Source organism: Ambystoma mexicanum, chromosome 3p, assembly GCF_040938575.1.
Source record: "Ambystoma mexicanum isolate Mex_15411 chromosome 3p, UKY_AmexF1_1, whole genome shotgun sequence".
Taxonomy (NCBI): domain Eukaryota; kingdom Metazoa; phylum Chordata; class Amphibia; order Caudata; family Ambystomatidae; genus Ambystoma; species Ambystoma mexicanum.
The window spans coordinates 1,268,075,443-1,268,095,226 of NC_090925.1; the positions used below are offsets into that span (position 1 = coordinate 1,268,075,443).

At 49.0% G+C, this 19,784-nt stretch overlaps 1 protein-coding gene across 3 annotated transcripts in view; it reads left to right on the forward strand.

Moving 5' to 3' along the window:
- Positions 1–19,784, forward strand: part of XRCC6 (X-ray repair cross complementing 6) — a 473,622-nt gene that overhangs the window by 426,011 nt on the left and 27,827 nt on the right. For all 3 annotated transcript variants that reach the window (XM_069652767.1, XM_069652769.1, XM_069652768.1), the window contains 3 exons: positions 7,603–7,732; positions 7,931–8,031; positions 8,229–8,342. In XM_069652767.1, coding sequence (XP_069508868.1) covers positions 7,603–7,732; positions 7,931–8,031; positions 8,229–8,342 — 345 coding nt within the window. The remainder of the gene's footprint in view (positions 1–7,602; positions 7,733–7,930; positions 8,032–8,228; positions 8,343–19,784) is intronic.

Consider the following 19,784-nt stretch of genomic DNA (forward strand, 5'->3'; position numbering starts at 1 on the left):
AATGTTACTTAAAACAAAAGAGAAAGGGATACAAAGCCTGTTCACCCCACGAGGAGTCGGAGCTCCAACAAGTAGGTCCCCACCCTGCAGGAGCAGCGGGCCTACGGAAGGGAAGCTCCCACCACCCACAAGCTAATTTCGGTAAGCACTGCTTCTTCGCGCTAAATCTTCAAAAAGTGCAATTTATCCCTCCATAATTGCACACGGGCTTTCCTGGAAGCCCTGAAATAAAAACCGAGTGCCCAGATTCGTCTCGCCCTAAAGGAGCACTTTTTATGTGCCTTTCTTGCATCCAGGTACACAAGGTACCAAGCATGTCCAAAATGGCCACGTGTTTCTGCCTGGAGCCTCATCTGCCTAACCAGGCTCCCAACACCAGCCAATGCCTTCTGCTGATTGGCTTCTGACCGTTCTTAAGAGCCATTGGTTGCCGGCAGGCAAAGCCGGCCCACATTCTCCAAGGCCCACTGAATCAAGGCTACTGCCTGTTATATGCCTGTTCGATACCGTTCCACTGCCTGCGCCAGACCGGACCACCCGTATGAGGAAACATTTAAAACCTTCCTTGCCGCCCCTACGCCGAGCTACTACATCTTTGCAAGACACTTCTGCTTGCCTACTATTGATCAACCGGTACTCCGAGCAGTCGACCTGCGTACTCGAGTACAATCTATCGCGACAGAACTACTCACCTATGTCATGTGATTGCCGCCTGTATGCTCCCTCTAAGCCCCCACTCACGAGGTACGCGACCCTCCACTTCATCCAATGCCTACCGTACACGCACTGGTCCGACCACCTCCTAGTTTGCGTTCCCCTTTATCCTGAAGCATTCTGCAGCCCGTTCCCCGATGGTCCACGCCTGTGATCCGCCTATAGAGTTAATACTCCATGCCTCATGCCCCTTCTGTGTCAGCTGCATGATTACCCAATGCCTATACCAGCAAAACTGTTTATTTTACAACCTGCCTACTGTTGAATGTGCACTGCCCTAGCTAAAATCGAACCTGCCTACTGTTGATTTTGCATTGCCTTAGCCAAAGTGAACCTGCCCACTGTTGATTTTGCACTGCCCTAGCTAAAATCGAACCTGCCACTGTTGATTTTGCATTGCCCTAGCGTAATCGGATTTGCCTACTGTTGCGACGCATCTCCCCCTAGGTGCACATCCACCATGCTCCTTAGGGCGCTCCTTATACTGTACCACGTTCTGCCCTTTGAAGCAGCAATTACCACCCAGCTACGCTCACGTCCGACACACCTTCAGCCATCAAATACCTTGTCTTTCCCAAGCCTTATCCTCCCGACCCTGCGCAGTGCGACCCCCACAATGGACCCAATGACACCCACCATAGGCCTCCATCACTTCAACACTGACATTAACCCATACTTCAATGACCCAGCCCTCTGGCTGGAACACTTCGCTGGTAAACCCACTCTGAATCAACTGTGTTCCTTATCTCTTAGAAACAAAAGATTAGGCACCAGATTCCGCATACGCCCCACCCGTAATAACCTCTCCAAGCAAACACGACACACACCACTGTGCTCACCCACCAATAGCAAATCCCCGCCTCTACAGAGGCGAAATTGCCGGTTATCAAGGGCGCTCTCATCAACGCCAGATCCCTCCCAGCGCACGCTCTAGATGTAGCAGACCTCATAACCTCTTCAGATCTTGACTTCATTGCCATAGCTGAAACTTGGCTACATGCCGCATCCAGCCCCTCCTTGTCCCTTGCCCTAACACCTGGCTTCGGCATCATGAGATGTGACCGCACCTCTGCTTCCCACACCAGAGGTGGTGGCCTAGCCATCATCCACAAAATTACTCTGGACTTCAGAGTATCGACCAACACTAAACTTGAGTCCGCTGAACTATTATCAGCCAAACTCGCACTAACTCCCAACAAACAGCCACCCTCCAGCTAATCTACAGGCCCCCAGGCCCCGCACCCTCCTTTGTCGGCAAAATCTCCACCCTCCTCCTTGACAATGCAAAAACTAACTCACAAATTATCATCCTTGGAGACCTCAACCTGGGACTCGGCGACCCCAAAGATCCTATTGCACTTGACTTGGAAAACGCCCTTTCTAACTCTGGCTTCACCCTGCACATCCAAGAGCCCACGCATTCTAAAGGCAGGACCCTTGACTGGCTAGCCAGCTCTAACTGCAATATTAATGTCCTGGCCAATACCCCTTGCTTATGGTCAGACCACCACATCATCACCTTTAATATTGAAGCCTCCCCCCGTATCCCGTCTCTCATAGCGCCTGCTCTCCCGACCAGAAATAAAAAGGACATAACCAAGGAGAAACTTCTCCCTCTGCTACTCCCTTCGCTTAAAGCGGCCACTGACTCTTGCAATGACAAAGACGGTTTCCTCCTGGCATCGCTCACCTACAAAGCAGCCATTATAGAGGCGAAAAAAAGAGTCCCTTAATAATCGCATCCTGCAAGCTGACTCCAATTCTAAGGAACTCTTTAAAATCCTAAAAGAGCTTGAAACTCCAGCTACCCCTCCACCGCCCCCCCCACTCCTCCCCCTGCGCCGACACTTGCATTAAAGATAGTAAATGGTGTGCTAATATTCAGGCAGCGTTACTGAATAAAATCACCATGTTACAATCTAAAATCATAGCTAAACAAGACAGCCTGAAACTGGACAATCGCCCTCCTACCCAGCTGGTGCCCTCTCCCCTGACCTGCCCAATCTCAAACGGTTTGCCTTCTCACCGCTCACCACTGCGGAGGTGGAAAAACATTATCCTTAGGATCAAACCGTCCAACTGCCAGGGTGATCCCTGCCCCGATCATTAAGGAATCTGCCTACGATTTGGCCCCATTTATCACATCCTTCATCAACGCCTCCTTTAAAACAGGAACTGTCCCTGGCAACCTTAAGGACGCATGGGTGATCCCCTTGCTCAGAGAACCCTCCCTTGACCCAAGCATACCTACCAACTACCGACCTATTACGACTGTCCCATTCCTGCTAAAAATTCTAGACCGCGCAGCATACCTGCAAATCCAAGAGTACTGGGAAGCTAATAATCTTCTAGGTCTTAGACAATCTGGTTTCTGCCCCAGACACGGAACAGAGACAGCTCTACTAGACTTAAAAACTCAAATTGAAGTTTTAAAGGACAAGGGCAAACTAGCCCTGTTACTTCTACTGGACCTCTCTGCGGCATTCGATTTGGTCAATCACCAAATCTTATGCAAGCGTCTTCACTCTGCCACCCATTTCCCTCCGTCAGCTACGGCCTGGATCAAATCATTCTTGAGTAATAGATCTATGCAGGTCTTTTCTCAATCCGCAGCTGCAGATCCTTCCCCTATTCACTGCGGCGTCCCCCAAGGCTCCTGCGTGTCGCCAACACGCTATAATGTTTTTACAAAACTGCTCTTTGATGTACTTGACTGTCTGGGTGTCTCTTATACGAATTACGCTGACGACATCCAGATACTCATTCCCATCACTGGAGACTACTTAGCTGACACTAAGGCCCTGAATGACATCTACCTGGTCATCCAGGCTTGGATGGCACAACACCAGTTATGCCTCAACGATGATAAGACTGAGCTCCTCATCTTGGGCACGGTTGCCAGTCATTTGGTCGAAAAAAATTGGTCGACCAGACAAATGGTCGAACCAATTTGATCGAAAACCAAATGGTCGAATTTTTTTTTATTTTTATTTTAACCCTTTTTTTTTTTTTGGGGGGGGGGGGTGTCCCCCCCAACCCCCTTTTTTTCTCTAAAAACCCCTTTTTTAACTAAACGAAAACCCAAAAAATAAATATATAAATAAATAAAAAATTCGACCATTTGGTTTTCGACCAAATTGCGTCGACCAAATTGCAGTCGACCAGTTTTTTTTCGACGAGTTGACTGGACACCCTTGGGCACTACGCAACGCCTTAGTAAACTTGAGCCGTCCTACCAATCGTTTATCATCAATGGCAACACTATCCAAGTTTCGAAAGACACTAAAACCTTAGGCTTCTACCTTGACGCCACCTTATCCCTATCCCGACAAACAAATGCAGTCAGATCTGCTTCAGCATACACCTGCAAACTCATTGCAGCCTGCAGGCCATTTCTGACCACCCCAAACACGGTCACACTGGCTAGAACCCTCATCATGGCCAAAATCGACTATGGAAGCGCCCTCTACCTAGGAACCAGCCAAGAGAATCTGAACAAATTACAAATCTCCCAGAACAACGCTATTAGAGCGGCCCTAAACATCCCACGAAACCATCACATCTCTGAATCTAGATCCAATCTACATTGGCTACCTGTCAAACAGAGAATTTCACTGAAATCCTTAAGCCTTACCCACAAATGCCTAGCCAACCAAGCCCACCCGTATCTCTGCAGCCGGCTATCCCGCCACGCGCCCACCCGCCCTCAAAGAACCGCCCAGACCCACTGTTTAACTATCCCTAGGTTCAAACTACAAAAAGCGGGTGGCTCAAACTTCCCCGTCCTAGCTTCCAAGCTCTCGAATGCCCTCGCCATCAGATCTGAAGAATGCTTTAGGGCCTTCAAGTCCAAAACGAAATCCTGGCTCTTCAATCAGCCTTGAAATTCGGATCTCTTATGTACCTGGGAGCCCTGTCCCAGTAAAACGTCTGCTCTAATCTCTACTCTGTAAATGATGTATATTGCTATATGCTCTGAATACTTTGCACAAATACTCGTCCTGTATCTAAAGTTTGTATATATGTATGCTCGTTATGTAACCATGTCTAAGTTGCGCCCTGAGGCCTCCGGGCCTGACGGTGCGCGTTACAAATAAAACAAATACAAAAAAAAATACAAATACAAAGCAACTCTTAACACACACCACTGTAAGGTGATGTGTGCTGTGTAAAATAAACAAGGGATTTCATAATGGGGACAGGGTCCCCCTGAACTGATAACCATTGGAACTGATCAGAGCCCCCAAAGTAGATGAGCTAAGTAAAATGAAAGGCTTTACTTACCTTCAAAAGTCAGGTCAGGTTCAAAACAAAATGTTATAGCGTTCCATAGATTTCTGTGTAGGTAAAGCAGTAAAAAGAAAACCTTTCCTAACAGCAGCCATGGGTGAGGGGGTGGAGGTGGTCAGGGCAAAATAGATTGGAGTGGTTAGAATGCAATTGGTGCTGGAGGTATGGGGAAAGGTGCCTAATTGTTTGAAGAATTTTGCATGAGACAGCATAGAGCCACCCAGTGGCGGATGGTGGGTAGGCAGTTGGTTATACTTTTGGAGATTGCATGGGTGAAAAGGGGAAAGAAGACGAATATCTGACTATCCTATACAAAGTGGTGATATTTAAAACCAAAGGAGAAATGGGTTTGCCGAGGGAGAGGCGCATAGATTGAAGAGGAGTGGGACTAGGGCCTGATACCTGAGGAACACACACAGTAATGGGTGTTGGTAAGGTCGAGCAGTGATCTTGAAGGCAAGGTGGGAATACATTTCAAGGAGTGAAGGATGATCCAAAGTTTCCAAGGCAGTAGAAAGATCTACAAGCATGAGCATGGAGGAGAGGTGAGAGTGGCGTGCATTGCTAAGAGAACTGGCGACATGGATGCACGCGTTCTGTGTGGAGTATTTTTACTGGAATTGATATTGAAGGTGGGTCAGCAAGTGAGTGTACCTTGTTGACTATGTGGTTGAGGACAACCCTGAAGAGGATTCTAAAGTGGTGGGATAAGAGGATTGTCGGCAGGAGTGGTGTGGATGGTGCAAGGGTAAGTGAGGGGGCACAATGTCCCAGGGGACCAAAGTGAATAAAAAGATATTCACAGGTTCCTAAGCAACTTAACATTATAATTTAAAAAGTCAGAGGGTTATAGATAACCAAAAAACGCAATTTAAAAAGAAATCAGCGTATCCTAGGGTTTATGGTAGGCTACAATCAATGTTATGGTGCCCTCAAGGACAATAATCAGCAATTCCAACTTGCTTCAGGATACCATACTTTGTCAGTCCATCCCTTTCTCTCATTTGGCTCCATCAGCTGGCGGTCAAATAGTCACTCATACGTCTTTGTAGTTTTAAGTGTCTTGAAACTGTGTTCTTGACTTGGGCTGTAGGTCGCTCTTCCTCAGACATTTCAGTATGTTGCTGTCCATGGTAGCCAGTCTCACCACCTTGGGTTTGTGCTGGACCAGACCCATCTGGGCTCTGGAATGGCAAAGCTCTGACCCCAGGTGCCATTGGCCTTGTTTCTGTGGTTGTGTGCACAAGCCTTCATTAGGACTACCCGCCATCTTTATTTTCAAGTCCTCGCTTTTTGCCAGAGGCCAGTTCTGCGGCTCACGATCACTCGAATAGTAATGGTGCACTAAGTGTTTTCAGCTGGCATTAATGAGCATTGATGCTACGAGTTTGCCTGTACAAGTGGGTGCTGCTCCTGCCACCTGATAACTTCGCTAGTCAAATCAATGCTGTATGCATGTTTTTGTGCAACTGCAGAACACCTCATTGGTTGCTACATAAGCGGGTCCTGCCAAAGCAATTTTCCTATCTGTCTCCTGTACTGGTTTGTGCTTCATGGGTTTCAGTGACCACCGATACGTGTGATTGGAGAGGTTGAACATTAATATTGTCTTGCACATTGGACACATGATTATTAGTATAACTCTGGAAAGGTGAAAAAATGATCTGAGCAATGGTTTTTCTGCGTTAGAAGATTTACTTTAAAAATAATAAAAGGTTGAGGATGGACTGCAGGACACTCTATTTTGCTCATCTGGTGCCTACTTCACGAAGTGATTGGTAGTCCATGACCTCCATGGCTTGTTACAGACCCATCCCCTAACCTCATACATTGAACTTGGTCAAACCCCAAACACATTACAATGAGGTTAACATGAGGTGGTCTGGCATCTCAAGGTCACACTATTTTGAATTTGCGCTATAATTAATAGAGCTTAGTCATCAAATGACTTTGACACTACAGGAGAGTGCGAGCGACTGAATCCAAAGTGACATAAAGAAATGCCAAGCCATATGAAAGACTGAGTGAATAATGGGTGGCATCTTGAGGTCAGGGGACTTAATGCTTTTAAATAGCCTGTGCTCCCAGTACCTCAGTCATCAGTGTCTCCAAGCATATGTTCAATTCCCGGGAAGGAAGGAGTGGTGTGAAGAAGGGTGTAGGTTAGTGGGACTGGGTGAAGGCAAAATAAATGGAACTAGTATGCAGCATGCCAGACCGCTCCTTATTAATAACTTTTCCAAATATTTTTGATGATATCTTTCACAAAGAGAGGCCAAAGTGATAATGGCCATGGAAACAGAACTCCCTTTCCCCTCTTTAAAGTGATCCTTTGTCGTTTGTATATGGGGGTGGGGGGTCCATTCAGAGCAGCGCTATACTGCTTTGGTGTCGTTTGTGAGATAATTCTGCACTCTGTTATCTGATGTGCCTGGTCAGACACAGACGTTTCCAGTGTGGTAGTGTCATAAGTGTGGTACCTTCAACATCAAAAGATTGCTGCCTTTTTGTTGCTAACTTTGTAAATTGAATCGACTGCATTACAATTTCCCCTCCCACTTCCATTTGCACACTGTTATGCTTTCTTTCCCCTTCTAGGTTTCCATCTCACTTTTTTACCCTATGCTGATGACCTACGTAAGCTGGATGTACCTGAGAAGGTGCCAGCCAACCAGGAGCAAGTGGAAAAGATGAAGGAGATTGTTCAGAAACTTCGCTTTGTGTACAGGTACGGATATTACTGGTTGACGGCCCCAACAGGTGCCTAGGGTGAGGCCTGCAGTTTCAAGAAAAGCTATCCCATTGTTCTGCCTTTTTGGTTTGAGCTCTTCTAGTGCATGTCCTGGCATGATAGATTAGTTATACTTTGTAGTACAGATATGTTTTTAAATCTTCTGTAATCCACTCTCCAACTCACTCTATACAGGAGTGAAGGCTTTGAGAACCCTGCCTTGCAGCAGCACTTCCGGAACCTCGAGGCCCTGGCATTGGACCTGCAGGAGCCTGAGCCTTTCGAGGACCTTACATGTAAGGAGCAGTGGCAAGCTCTCTCTTTAACAACCACATTTAGTGTATGCAGTATCCAAGTTCATGCTGTCCCGTTATAATGTGGGCTGTACTGATAGAACTTCTTCTATTGAAGGGATTTGCCGAAGTAACCATGCTGCCCACTTCCTAGTGAACCCCCTCACCTATGACACCACCCCTTTCTTTTGTCTCTTCAGTGCCCAAGACTGACATGATGGATCGGCGGATGGGGCCCCTGGCTGAAGAATTTAAGGACCTTGTGTTCCCTCCAGATTACAATCCAGAGGGTACAACTATTAAAAGGAAGCAAGGTCAGTAGTGCTCAAGGCTTTCCTCGAATTTAGTCTCTTATGAGGTCCTTCCAGTGAGAATAAGTTATCAGTTCCTAAGACTCTGTGTTGGGTTTTCTTCCCAGGTATCAGGGTGGGAATAGAGTTCCCTTTTAAAAATCTGTGCTCATACTTATCAGTGGGATGTTGGTATTCTTTTGTAGTGCTGTGCTTGTTTTCATCCTAGGACTTTAGGTTTTTTCTGGGCCTGAAACGGGTTCTTTAATAAGAGATCAAAGCTTAAGATGGCATGCCGGCATGCAGTGAGAGTCCCACTAGGACCGAGGACTAGGAGGTTATTTTTCTTTTTTTAATAAACTTAATTTCTGATGCTTGTTAATCTGTTTAGAAACACATGCTGTGCATATAGTCCGACATCTAGTAGTAATCGCAGGGTATTGCATCTTTCTTTCGATGATCGAAAGGGGACATCGACATGGGCATGACTGTAACACTATCCCTAACATGACGTGTAGTGTACTCAAAATCCCTCGCGCGTCGAGGTCCCTCAGATTGTTTTTTTCCTCCCAACTAGTTGGTCGCTTTATGCGGAGCTTGTCAGAGTTAATATTGCAAAATAATTATTGGTTGTCCCACGACCGGTGGTCGTTAGTTTGTCTTCTCTTCGACTACCACTTTGTGGATCTCTACGCCGACGACATCCAACTGCTGTCTTCAGTGACTGGTGCATCGGTCGACGTCCGTCGAGCGTGGCCTCGACCCTCTGGCCAGGCCTTTACAGTAGGGAGAGTGGGGCCCGAGGTTGATTCTATTTAACTGAGAATGCATTTCCTTTTCCTTTCTTTCCTTTTCTGCTCTTGCTACTGCCTTTTCCCTTTCCTATGGAGAGGACTCCATTTAAGTTTTGTCCGTCTTGCAACAGAAAATGCCCCTGGAAGGACACCCATCGCAAGTGGAATAGGTGCTTACCTCGTGACCACGACAAACGATCCTGTTAGTCCTGTAAACTTTTTCATCGTAAGACGTTAAAAGATCGACAGAGAAAGCGGTGGGTGGCCTACGCTATACGGGCTGAAGCCGAAAGTCGCTTTCCCGTTGCTGCTGTCGCTTCGAGTGACGAGGACTCTAGCGGTAGCCATGGCTCCGATGTGAAGGCCATAGACCTTTCGGCGGAACAGTCCGGTTCCCAGGTGCCCGTCCCCAGGCCAGATAGGCAGGCCACCGGTACTGCTATGGGGAGATCACATCCCGACGACGGGCACACCCGCACCACCAAATGATAAACACACAACTCCTGATCTTCCTCGACGGATACGCCGAGGAAGCATCAGACCCCAACAGGCACGTCAAAATCTTCGCCCGTGCCTGCCTTACCTCACAGTTCGGCACCCCTCCCCGCACCCGTCTTCTCGGCATGCGTCCAGGCATTCTACTCAAAAGGGCGCCTCTTCTAAAAATAACACGGGTGCCGACACACCGTCTAAGAGCACGTCAACCCCAAAGGTTTCGGCAGAGCCGTTAACCGCGATGACGTCTGTAGGTACGTCGAAATCTCTTATCCATCTGCAGGAATTGCGCAAGAGTCTTGCGGCTATAGTTTCGGGGGCGGAACGACCTAGAAGCACCCCCTCTCGTCGAGAGGAGTACACAGATGGGCCTCACCCCCTCTCTCTAAGGCTTTAACTGATAAGTCCCCTCCCTCTAGAGAGCCTTTTCCTCCTCCAGACACTTCTGCCTCATCTCTGTGGACCAGAGCGAGGTTCGAAAATTACATGGACAAAATGTCACATTTAACTGACTTTTCTGAGATGTTTATCATGCCCAAAAGACCTGGGGAGGAAGATTCCTGCCCAATGTTGCCAAAGCTTTCAGCCCAGACTCGGACTCACCCAGAAGAGGTAGTTGAATTTTCAGGCCCAGAGGAGCCACATGGGGACCCCCTATGGTCTTGAGGACAAACCTTTTGGTGAGGATGAAACTGATACGTGCCTGGATTGGGTACAAGATCAGCCAGTAGGTGAAGCACCTTGGCTCTCACCCACCCCGACTCCTTAACCAGACGTCATTTGTCTGTACCCTCCCACCTCGCCTCAACAGAGACAGCCGTCGCCTATGGACAAACAAATGGCTTTCAATGCCATTCCTTGCACCCTCCTTACTGTCCCTTTCCCTCACAAGAGCTGTCAACCCTCGGGTTGAGAAGCTGTTTCGCCCCACTCCATCTGACCCGATGTATTTTTCGGGGGCATGTCACACCAGACTCGCTGGTTGTTGCCACCACCAGGAAAAGGGCTGAGGTGCCACCATCTACTGCATAGCCCCCCCCCCATATCCACCCCCAACAAGGACTGCTAGAAGCTCTATGCCCTTGGCAAGCGCATCACCACGTCAGCAGAATATTCGACCAGAATAGTAAACACTACTCTTCTTGCAAGTTATAGCGATGTGCAGTGGAACCTGCTTCAGGAAGGCCTCAAAGAGATCCCTGAACCAATGCAATCACGCCTGCTGGCGATCATTTCTGAGGGGAAGCAGGTGACCCACAACATCCTTAAGAACACCTTAGATGCTGCAGAGACATTTGGACACACCCTTGCACAGGGTCCTCTTTTTAAGAGGCACGGCTGGCTTAAGAATTCAGGTTTTAAGCCAGAGACCCGGGCCTCACTGATAAACAAGCAAGTAGAGGATTCTAACTTGTTTGGTAAAGCTGTGGACAATGCCTTAGAAACAGCTAAGAAGGAACATGAGACCTTAAAATCCCTCAATCAAATAACAGCCAAACCATTTCAACAGCGGCAAGGGTCTTACTCTCGCCATTCCTTTCGGGGGCAGTCCTTTTCCAGATCTCCACATGAACAATACGGCTCAGGAGGTACCGCATTGTCCTCCGCATAGGGTTCAACTGGCATCAGCCAGTATCAACAAAGACGATGGCGCAGGGGCAAGGGTAGGGGCAGAAACTCCACCCCAAGAGGTTCCCCAGCCTCCGCACCAAAGTGACTCACCAGTCCGCGTCCCCTACCATGCCTCCCCGGTCAGGTGACGGCTATCATCATTCTTTCACGCATGGGAGGGGATTACTCAGACCAGTGGGTGCTCAAGACCGTCACCCACGGTTATTGTATCTAGTTCCACCGGCCACCTCGATACCATCCTCCAAAGAGCAGACGATTATCACCACGAAACCTGCAGATCCTGATGGAAGAGGTGCAGATCCTTCAAGAAAAGGGTGCCATAGACGTCCCTATTCATCAGGTAAACAAGGGTATTTATTCAGTGTACTTCCTGGTACCCAAAAAGGATCTCACCATGCGCCCTGTTCTAGACTTGCGGACAGCGAACAAATATGTCAAACCTCAAAAGTTCAGAATGACTACACTGCTGGAAGTAATCCCGCTGCTGGTGCAGGTGGATCACATGGTAACATTGGATATGAAAGGTGCATACTTTCATATTTCAATGTTGCCAGCATACAAAAAGTACCTAAGGTTCATGATAGAGGACGCGCACTATCAGTTCAAGGTTCTTCCCTTCGGCATTGCCTCGGCTCCACGAGTGTTTACGAAGGTACTGGTGGTAGTAGCTGTTCAACTGCACAGGGAGTCCATCCCAGTCTACCCTTACCTCGACAACTGGCTCCTAACAGGGGGTTCGTACGGAACATGCCTTACAAACACCCAGAAGACGATAGATGTCCTGTTCAGTCTAGGGTTCTCGATAAATGAGAAAAGGACCAGCCTAGACCCCTGCCAAGTCAAACAGTTTCTGGGGGCTCTAATTCAGACCAAAGACGGCCTCGTCTTTCCCTCCAACGAGAAGATTCATGGCATGCTGTTCCAGATCCCTCACTATGTAGCCAGTCACGAGGTGACCGTGCCAAAGGCCTTGCAACTGTTAGGATGATGGCTTCCTGCATCTACCTAGTTCCACACCCACGTCTGCGCATGCGCACCATGCAGGAGTGGCTTGCGAGCCAATGGTGTCAGGCCAGCTTACAATGGGACGATCTAGTGGTTGTCTCGGCAGCCCTTGTTCAGTCTCTGCAGTGGTGGTCAAGGGAAAACCTCTTGCAGGGGAAGACCTTCACCACCCCCGCAGTAGAAGCTACTCTCACCATTGATGCATCTCTGACGGGTTGGGGGGGCCTCACTTCCTTCACCAGACTGTAAATCTGTTTGAATTCCTAGCAGTATTCAAGGCCCTGAAGGCATTCCAAACAGACTTCCAGGGGAAGGCAGCCCTAGACCTCACGGACAGCACCACAAGCATTTATTACCTGAACAAACAAGGGGGCACTCGCTCTCCAGGGCTATCTAAACTGTCCCAGAACATATGGAAATGGGCTCTCAAACACAAGATGTTCCTCCTGTCACAACAAATTCCAGGGGAACTCAATCTTCTGGTGGACGTACTCGGCAGAGACTTCCCACTACCCGTAGAGTACGAATGGCGACTACACAAAGACATTGTTCTCCAAAGTTGCGAATGCACAATGCCCAGATAATGCCTTCAGGTACCCGCAGAACCACTTCAGGGGGAACGGACTCTGGATAACATGGTCAGGGAAATGTGTCTGTGCTTCCCCCCCCCCGCCCCTTTTCCCCCCCCCCTCCCCCCCCCCCCGATTCACCTGCTCAACAGGATAGTGCACAAGATGCACCAGGAACAGTCACAATAATCCTGGTGGCCCTGATGTGGGCCCGCCAACCTTGGTTCTCACGTATCATAGTAATGTCAGTCTTCCCTCCCAGGAAGCTGCCATGCCCTTTACAGCATGCTATAGCAAGACATGGAGGAAACGCTACATCCATGCCCTCAAACACTCAATTTAGCAGCCTGGCTCCTGAGGTCATATAGTTTGGGCACATCCAACTCCTTCAAAGATGTATGGACATTCTTAGGGAAGCACGTAAACCTAATACCAGACACTGCTACTCCAGCAAATGGAGACATTTTGTCATCCGGTGCAGTGCCAGGAGCATCAATCCCATTGAATACACACCTATACATATTGTCCTGTACCTGACTCGCCTACTAGATTCAGGCCTGGTCTTCAATTCCCTAAAAGTCCACATAGCTGCACTTTCAGCATACACCACGTCCCAGAAGAAGGTTTTGTGGTGGAAGATTCCAGTAATTGGAAGGGGTTAAAAGACTTCATCCACCTGTTGCCAACCCAGCTCCTGGGTGGGACATGAACGTGGTACCTACTAGACTAATGGGGCCTCCCTTTGAACCTATGCATAAGGCTAGCCTCAAAGCACTCACTTACAAGATCGCCTTCTTGGTGGCTATCACATCAATAACGATAGTTGGTGAACTGCAAGCCCTCTCAGTTCAAGACCCATTTGTCACAATTCACAATGGTAAGGTGGTCCTGCGCACTCAACCACGTTTTGCGCCTAATTTTATTTCCACGTTCTATCTGAACTAATTGATAGAACTACCCACCTTTTTCCAGAACCCCACTAATGTGGCGGAAAGAAGCCTTCACATGCTTGATGTGAGGAGAGCGGTGATCTATTACTTGGAAAGACCAAGACCACTAAGGAAAACAAACCAATTTTTTGTTTCAGTGGCAGCTGGTAGAGAAGGGGACCTTGTCTCTAAATAAGCGATTTCAAAGTGGATCGTAAACTGCATCACACTGTGCTATGCACTTGCCAAGAGAGATCTGCCCTTCAAGCCTAAGCACACTCTACTTGGGGCCCAGGGGTTTCCATAGCATTCATTGCAAATGTTCCCCTTGAGTCCATTTGCAAATCAGCAACCTGGAGGTCTGTACACACTTTTTCACAACACTACTGCCTAGATGCACACTCTAGGTCTGACACACAGGTGGGACAAGCGGTGCTAAGACATCTCTTTGCTACTGTTCCTTCTCACATCCCACTAGCATCTCTGGGTACTGCTCGCTAGTCTATGCACAGCATGTGATTCTAAGCAGATTAACAAGCATCAGAAGACATGCATTACTTACCGTAATAGCATTTCTGATTATTGTATCTGCTTAGATTCACATGCACCCACCCTTCCTCCCCACAGATGGTAGAAGGAACATAAACATCTTACACCTTCTCGCTTCTGTACTCAGGCTGACTATAAGGCTCCCTCATGGCAGAAAAAACACAATCAGAGGGACCTCGACGCGTGAGGGATTTTGGGTACACGACACATCACGTTGGGGATAGTGTTACAGTCACGCCCATGTCAACCCCCCTTTCAATCCTCGAAAGAAAGATGCAATAATCCATGATTACCACTAGATGTATGACTACATGCACAGCATGTGAATTTTTGCAGATACAATCATCAGAAATGCTATTACGGTAAGTAATGCATATCTTATTAGGTAATGGTCCGGCATAATACAACGGGTAGCAATTGCTGATGTTAAATGTTTATAATAGATAACTTACAATAGAAGTATCAATTCCTGACTCTCCTGAGCATTAACAATATATATATATATATTTCTGAGGCTTGTGGAATCTGCTTAGATCACATGCTGTGCATAGGCCGACATCTAGTGGAAGCTGCGGAGCATTACAGTTTGTTTTTCGAAAGTCGAAAATGGGCGTCGACACAGGCGTGCCAGTAATACTATCCCTAGTGTGACGTCCACTGTACCCAAGATCCCTCACGCGTGTAGGATCCTCAGATTGTTTTTTTCCGCCATACTGGTCGGAAGCATCTTGCGGAGTTCCCTGGCCTTAGCCATACTTTTGCTGTTATTATAATTATAATTCATTCCCTTCCCCACCCCAACGTCGACCCTCAACCTCGACGACGGCTGGAGAAGTCATCGACCGTCGACTGCTGCACGACGGATCTGGGCCTCGGAAGGCCGCTGGCCTCGGCCCGGGCCTAGTAGGCCGCTGGCCTCGGCCCTTACAAGTAGGGAGAGTGGGGGGTGGTACATACTCTTCACTCTTGATATATAGTTACATTTTATATATTCCTACACTTAGCAGCCCGCTGCCTTAAGGTGCGTATGGAGGGTACCCCTTTTCAATTCTGCCCCAAGTGCAATCGCAAATACCCTTGGGTCGACAGGCACGCCACGTGCAATCTCTGCTTGCCGAGGGATCACCCCGAAGCGAACTGCAGAGCGTGTAGTAGGTTTAAACCTAAGACACTTAAGGACCGTTCGACAAAGCGTTGGGCCCACCACGCCAGGCAGGAGGCCATGGCAGCGGAGGGCGCCTTCAGCGATGGCAGCGACGCCGTACTTTCGGACGGCGAGGGCATTATGGCGTCGAAAGACAGCCGGCGAGCGCAGGTCCCCGACCTCGGAAGGTCGTCCGGCAGGGCGGCTATGGGGGAAGACCCCCGGCGACGCAAGCGCTACACACCTAACACACACTAAACACACTAAGACCAACCGGACCTCGACGACGTCGACTTCCCGGAAAGAGGCACAAAAAGAACGGTCCGACTCGGTGTCCTCTGGGCGCTCTCGATCGAGATCACCTCACGACGCAAGGCAATCATCCACTCTTGCCAAGAGTGCCTCGCTACACACATTAACGGAAGTTCGATCGTCGGGAGACGAAGACGACTTCCACCCCCAGGCCGCGCTCCAAGATACCGAGACCGCGGTTAACACCAGTGAGGCCCCACGCCCGAAGCACACAGATACCTCTCCAGACCCTCGGCGCCAGGCGTCGAAAGTCTCTGGGGCCTCCAAGGGACAGGGAAAACATTTTTCCACGCACGGGGAGGGGGGGAAACAGCGGAAAGCACAGCCTTCCACCCCTGTAAAGCCATCCTCTCACCCTAGGCAGACAAGTAAACACAAGTCTACCCTTGAAAAGTCCCATAAATCATCACCTGCTAAAGTAATACCCTGTTCCAGGGAATGGTCCAGTGAAGACATAGACAGGGTTATGTCTAGGATGTCTTCCTTGGCTGATTTTTATGATAAGAACCCAGAACACTTTCTTTCATATAACCCTCAAGGGGCCACACCCTCAGGCTCCTCCGATCCTATCCCGCTAAGTAAAAAGCCCCGGGTCGAAAGACCTGAACCCTTCGAGGTTCAGCCTTACTCCACTCCATATTCTACTCCACTCCCCAGTTACCAGGAACAAGGTTTCCCTGAAGAGGACCAGGAGTTTGAAATTATGGAAGAACAAACCGGGACAGATTACTATGCAGAGGATGAGGACCTGGAGGAGGGAGAAGATGAGCAGGAAATTTACAGAGTAGATTCCCCAGTACAAAGCGAAGCCCCAGTTACTGACTCTCCAGTTGATAACCAGCCCCTCCTCAACGAGGTTCTCGCTCGAGCAGCGGAACACTTCCACATCGACACCCACGGTGTACAGGAGGAAAGGGACTTCGCGGAGGAGTTTGTAGGAGAGAGAAGACCGGTCGCTCAGACCATCCCTATCCTCAAATCCATCCAACGAAGAATAGATCCTTCCCTGGTGAATCCTAATCTCACCAGAGCTGTCAACCCCAGAATTGAAAAGATTTTCCGGGCAGCCCAGTCTGACCCTCTGTATATAAGGGGACATCTTAAACCAGATTCCCTAGTGGTGACCAACACTAGAAAAAGGGCTGGCACGCCCTTATCTTCATCAGAAGCTCCTCCCGACAAGGAGAGCAAAAAACTTTACGGGTTTGGCAGAAAGGTAGCCTCAACGTCCGCCTACCAAGCAAGGATTGCGAATTCCACCACCCTGTTGGCTAGTTACAATTGCCATCAATGGGAAGAAGTCGCGGCGCTCATTGCCTCTGCTCCAGAACCGTTAAAGGGCCAGCTGGCTCGGATCTCGGCAGAGGGGAGAGCCGTGTCTGGTTGCATTTTAAAAGCAACTTTCGACGCCGCTGACAACGCAGGGAGATTGATAGCAGAAGGTACTGTTATCAAGAGACATGCGTGGTTACGGCAGTCGGGATTCAAGACAGAAACCCAGGCTTCTTTAATAGACAAGCCAGTGGAACCCGACCTATTGTTTGGGAAAGCGGTCGAAGACGCACTTAAAAATGCCAAAGATGAATATGAGACTCTCAAATCCCTTGGCCAGCTTACCAACAAACCCCCTAACCAGAGGGGGAACAATAATTTTCGTCGCCCACGCGGCCAAAATTCACAAAGAGGCAACTATGCCCAGGGACAAGGTACACAATGGAATAACAACCAGCAGTCTACCCAGAGTTACGGCAGGGGTAACAAGAGAGGTCGTGGAAGAGGCAGAGGCAGCCCCAACAAGGGAGGTGGCACGCCTCCACCAAAACAGTGACGCTCAGTTCAGGGTCCCTTGCCACGCAACCCCAGTAGGGGGACGCATTTCCACCTTCACCCAGGCTTGGGAAGGGATCACCTCAGACAGATGGGTGCTGTCAACAGTATCCGCAGGATATTGTATAGAACTACTGCAGCGTCCCCGGAATCATCCTCCACGACAAAGAGTGCACTCCCTAGAGCATCAAAAGATCCTTCTCAAGGAGATCGCCATTCTGCTAGAAAAGGACGCGATAGAACTCGTCCCAGGACACCAGGTAAACAAGGGTATCTATTCAACTTACTTCCTTGTGCCAAAGAAAGATTTGACAATTCGCCCAGTATTGGACTTACGGCCTGCCAACAAGTATGTCAAGCCCCAAAAATTCCGTATGACCACGCTACAAGAGGTAATCCCCCTCCTAAAAAAGGGGGATTACATGGCAACCTTGGATATGAAAGATGCTTATTTTCATATTTCCATGCTCCCAGCGCACAGAAAGTACTTGCGCTTCAAGGTGGACAGTCGCCACTACCAATTCAAGGTACTGCCCTTCGGGATAGCTTCAGCACCAAGGGTATTCACCAAGGTACTGGCGGTGGTGGCTGCACACCTACGCAGGGAAGCAATCCCGGTGTACCCTTATCTGGACGACTGGCTCATAACGGGGGAAACCCCAGAAATTTGCAGGTCAAACATTCAGAGGACTATCGACCTCCTCCACGAATTAGGCTTCTCCATCAACGAGAAAAAGTCAAGTCTGGTGCCAAGCACCTCAAAACAGTTTCTAGGAGCTATCCTAGATACTCAGAAAGGATTGACCTTCCCTTCGGAAGAGAGAATTCGGAATATACTTCTGCAAATTCCGCATTATCAGTCAGGTCAACAGATAACAGTACGCAAAGCTATGCGGTTACTGGGCATGATGGCGTCATGCATTTACCTGGCCCCCCACGCGCGTCTGCGCATGCGTCCCATGCAGGAATGGTTGGCGAAACAGTGGTCTCAGGCAAGTGGTCATTGGGACGATCTAGTGGTCGTTTCGCCAACACTCGTACAGAGCCTACACTGGTGGACAAGAGAGAATCTCGCAAAGGGGAAACCCTTTTACGATCCCGAAGTACAAGCCGTGGTGACTACAGATGCATGCCTGACTGGGTGGGGAGCTCACCATCTCCACCACACAGCTCAGGGTCTCTGGTCTCACTCAGTAGCCAAGAACCACATCAATCTGCTAGAGCTTCTGGCAGTATTCCGAGCGCTAAGGGCGTTCGAGCCCCATCTACTGAACTTGTCGGTGCAGATCAGGACGGACAGCACGACAGCCATGTTCTATCTGAACAAGCAAGGGGGGACTCGTTCGCCAAATCTGTCCAAGCTTGCCCAGAAAATATGGATATGGGCACTCAGACGGAACATCTTCCTGTCATCGCAACATGTTCCAGGGGAGCTCAATTCCATAGCGGATGCTCTAAGCAGAGACTCCCTCCCAGAAGAACACGAATGGGTCCTTCACAGAGACATAGTAGAAGATCTCTTCTCTCAGTGGGGTTTCCCCACTATAGACCTATTCGCCACAAGCGAAAACAAACAATGCCCAGGATTTGCATCCAGGTTCCCCCAGCCGGACTCCCAAGGGAATGCCCTGTGGATGAACTGGTCAGGGATGTTTGCGTACGCTTTTCCACCAACTCCTCTCATCAGGAAGGTGGTGTACAAGATGAACAAGGAATCGATGACGCTCATCCTAGTTGCTCCCATGTGGGCGAGACAACCATGGTTTCCACACCTACGCAGGATGGCGGTGTGCGAACCCATCAGACTCCCAGCCTGGTACAACCTACTGTCCCAGCAACAGGGTCAAACAGTGCATCAGGAACCCAACTCTATGAACCTAGCAGCATGGCTCCTGAAGTCATAGAGTTTGGACATCTCAAATTACCACAGAGGTGTATGGACATTCTAAAGGAGTCCAGGAAACCAAATACAAGGCACTGTTACTTTGATAAGTGGAAAAGATTCGTTATCTGGTGCCAGAATAAACAAATCAACCCGGTTGATTGCACTCCTTCCAACGTTGTGACATACATGCTCCACCTGCTGGATGCAGGGTTGGTTTTGAACTCGCTGAAAGTACACCTGGCAGCCCTCTCGGCTTACACCACATCCCATAACAAGGTCTTGTGGTGGAAAGTACCAGTGGTTAAAGCCTTCATGGAAGGAGTAA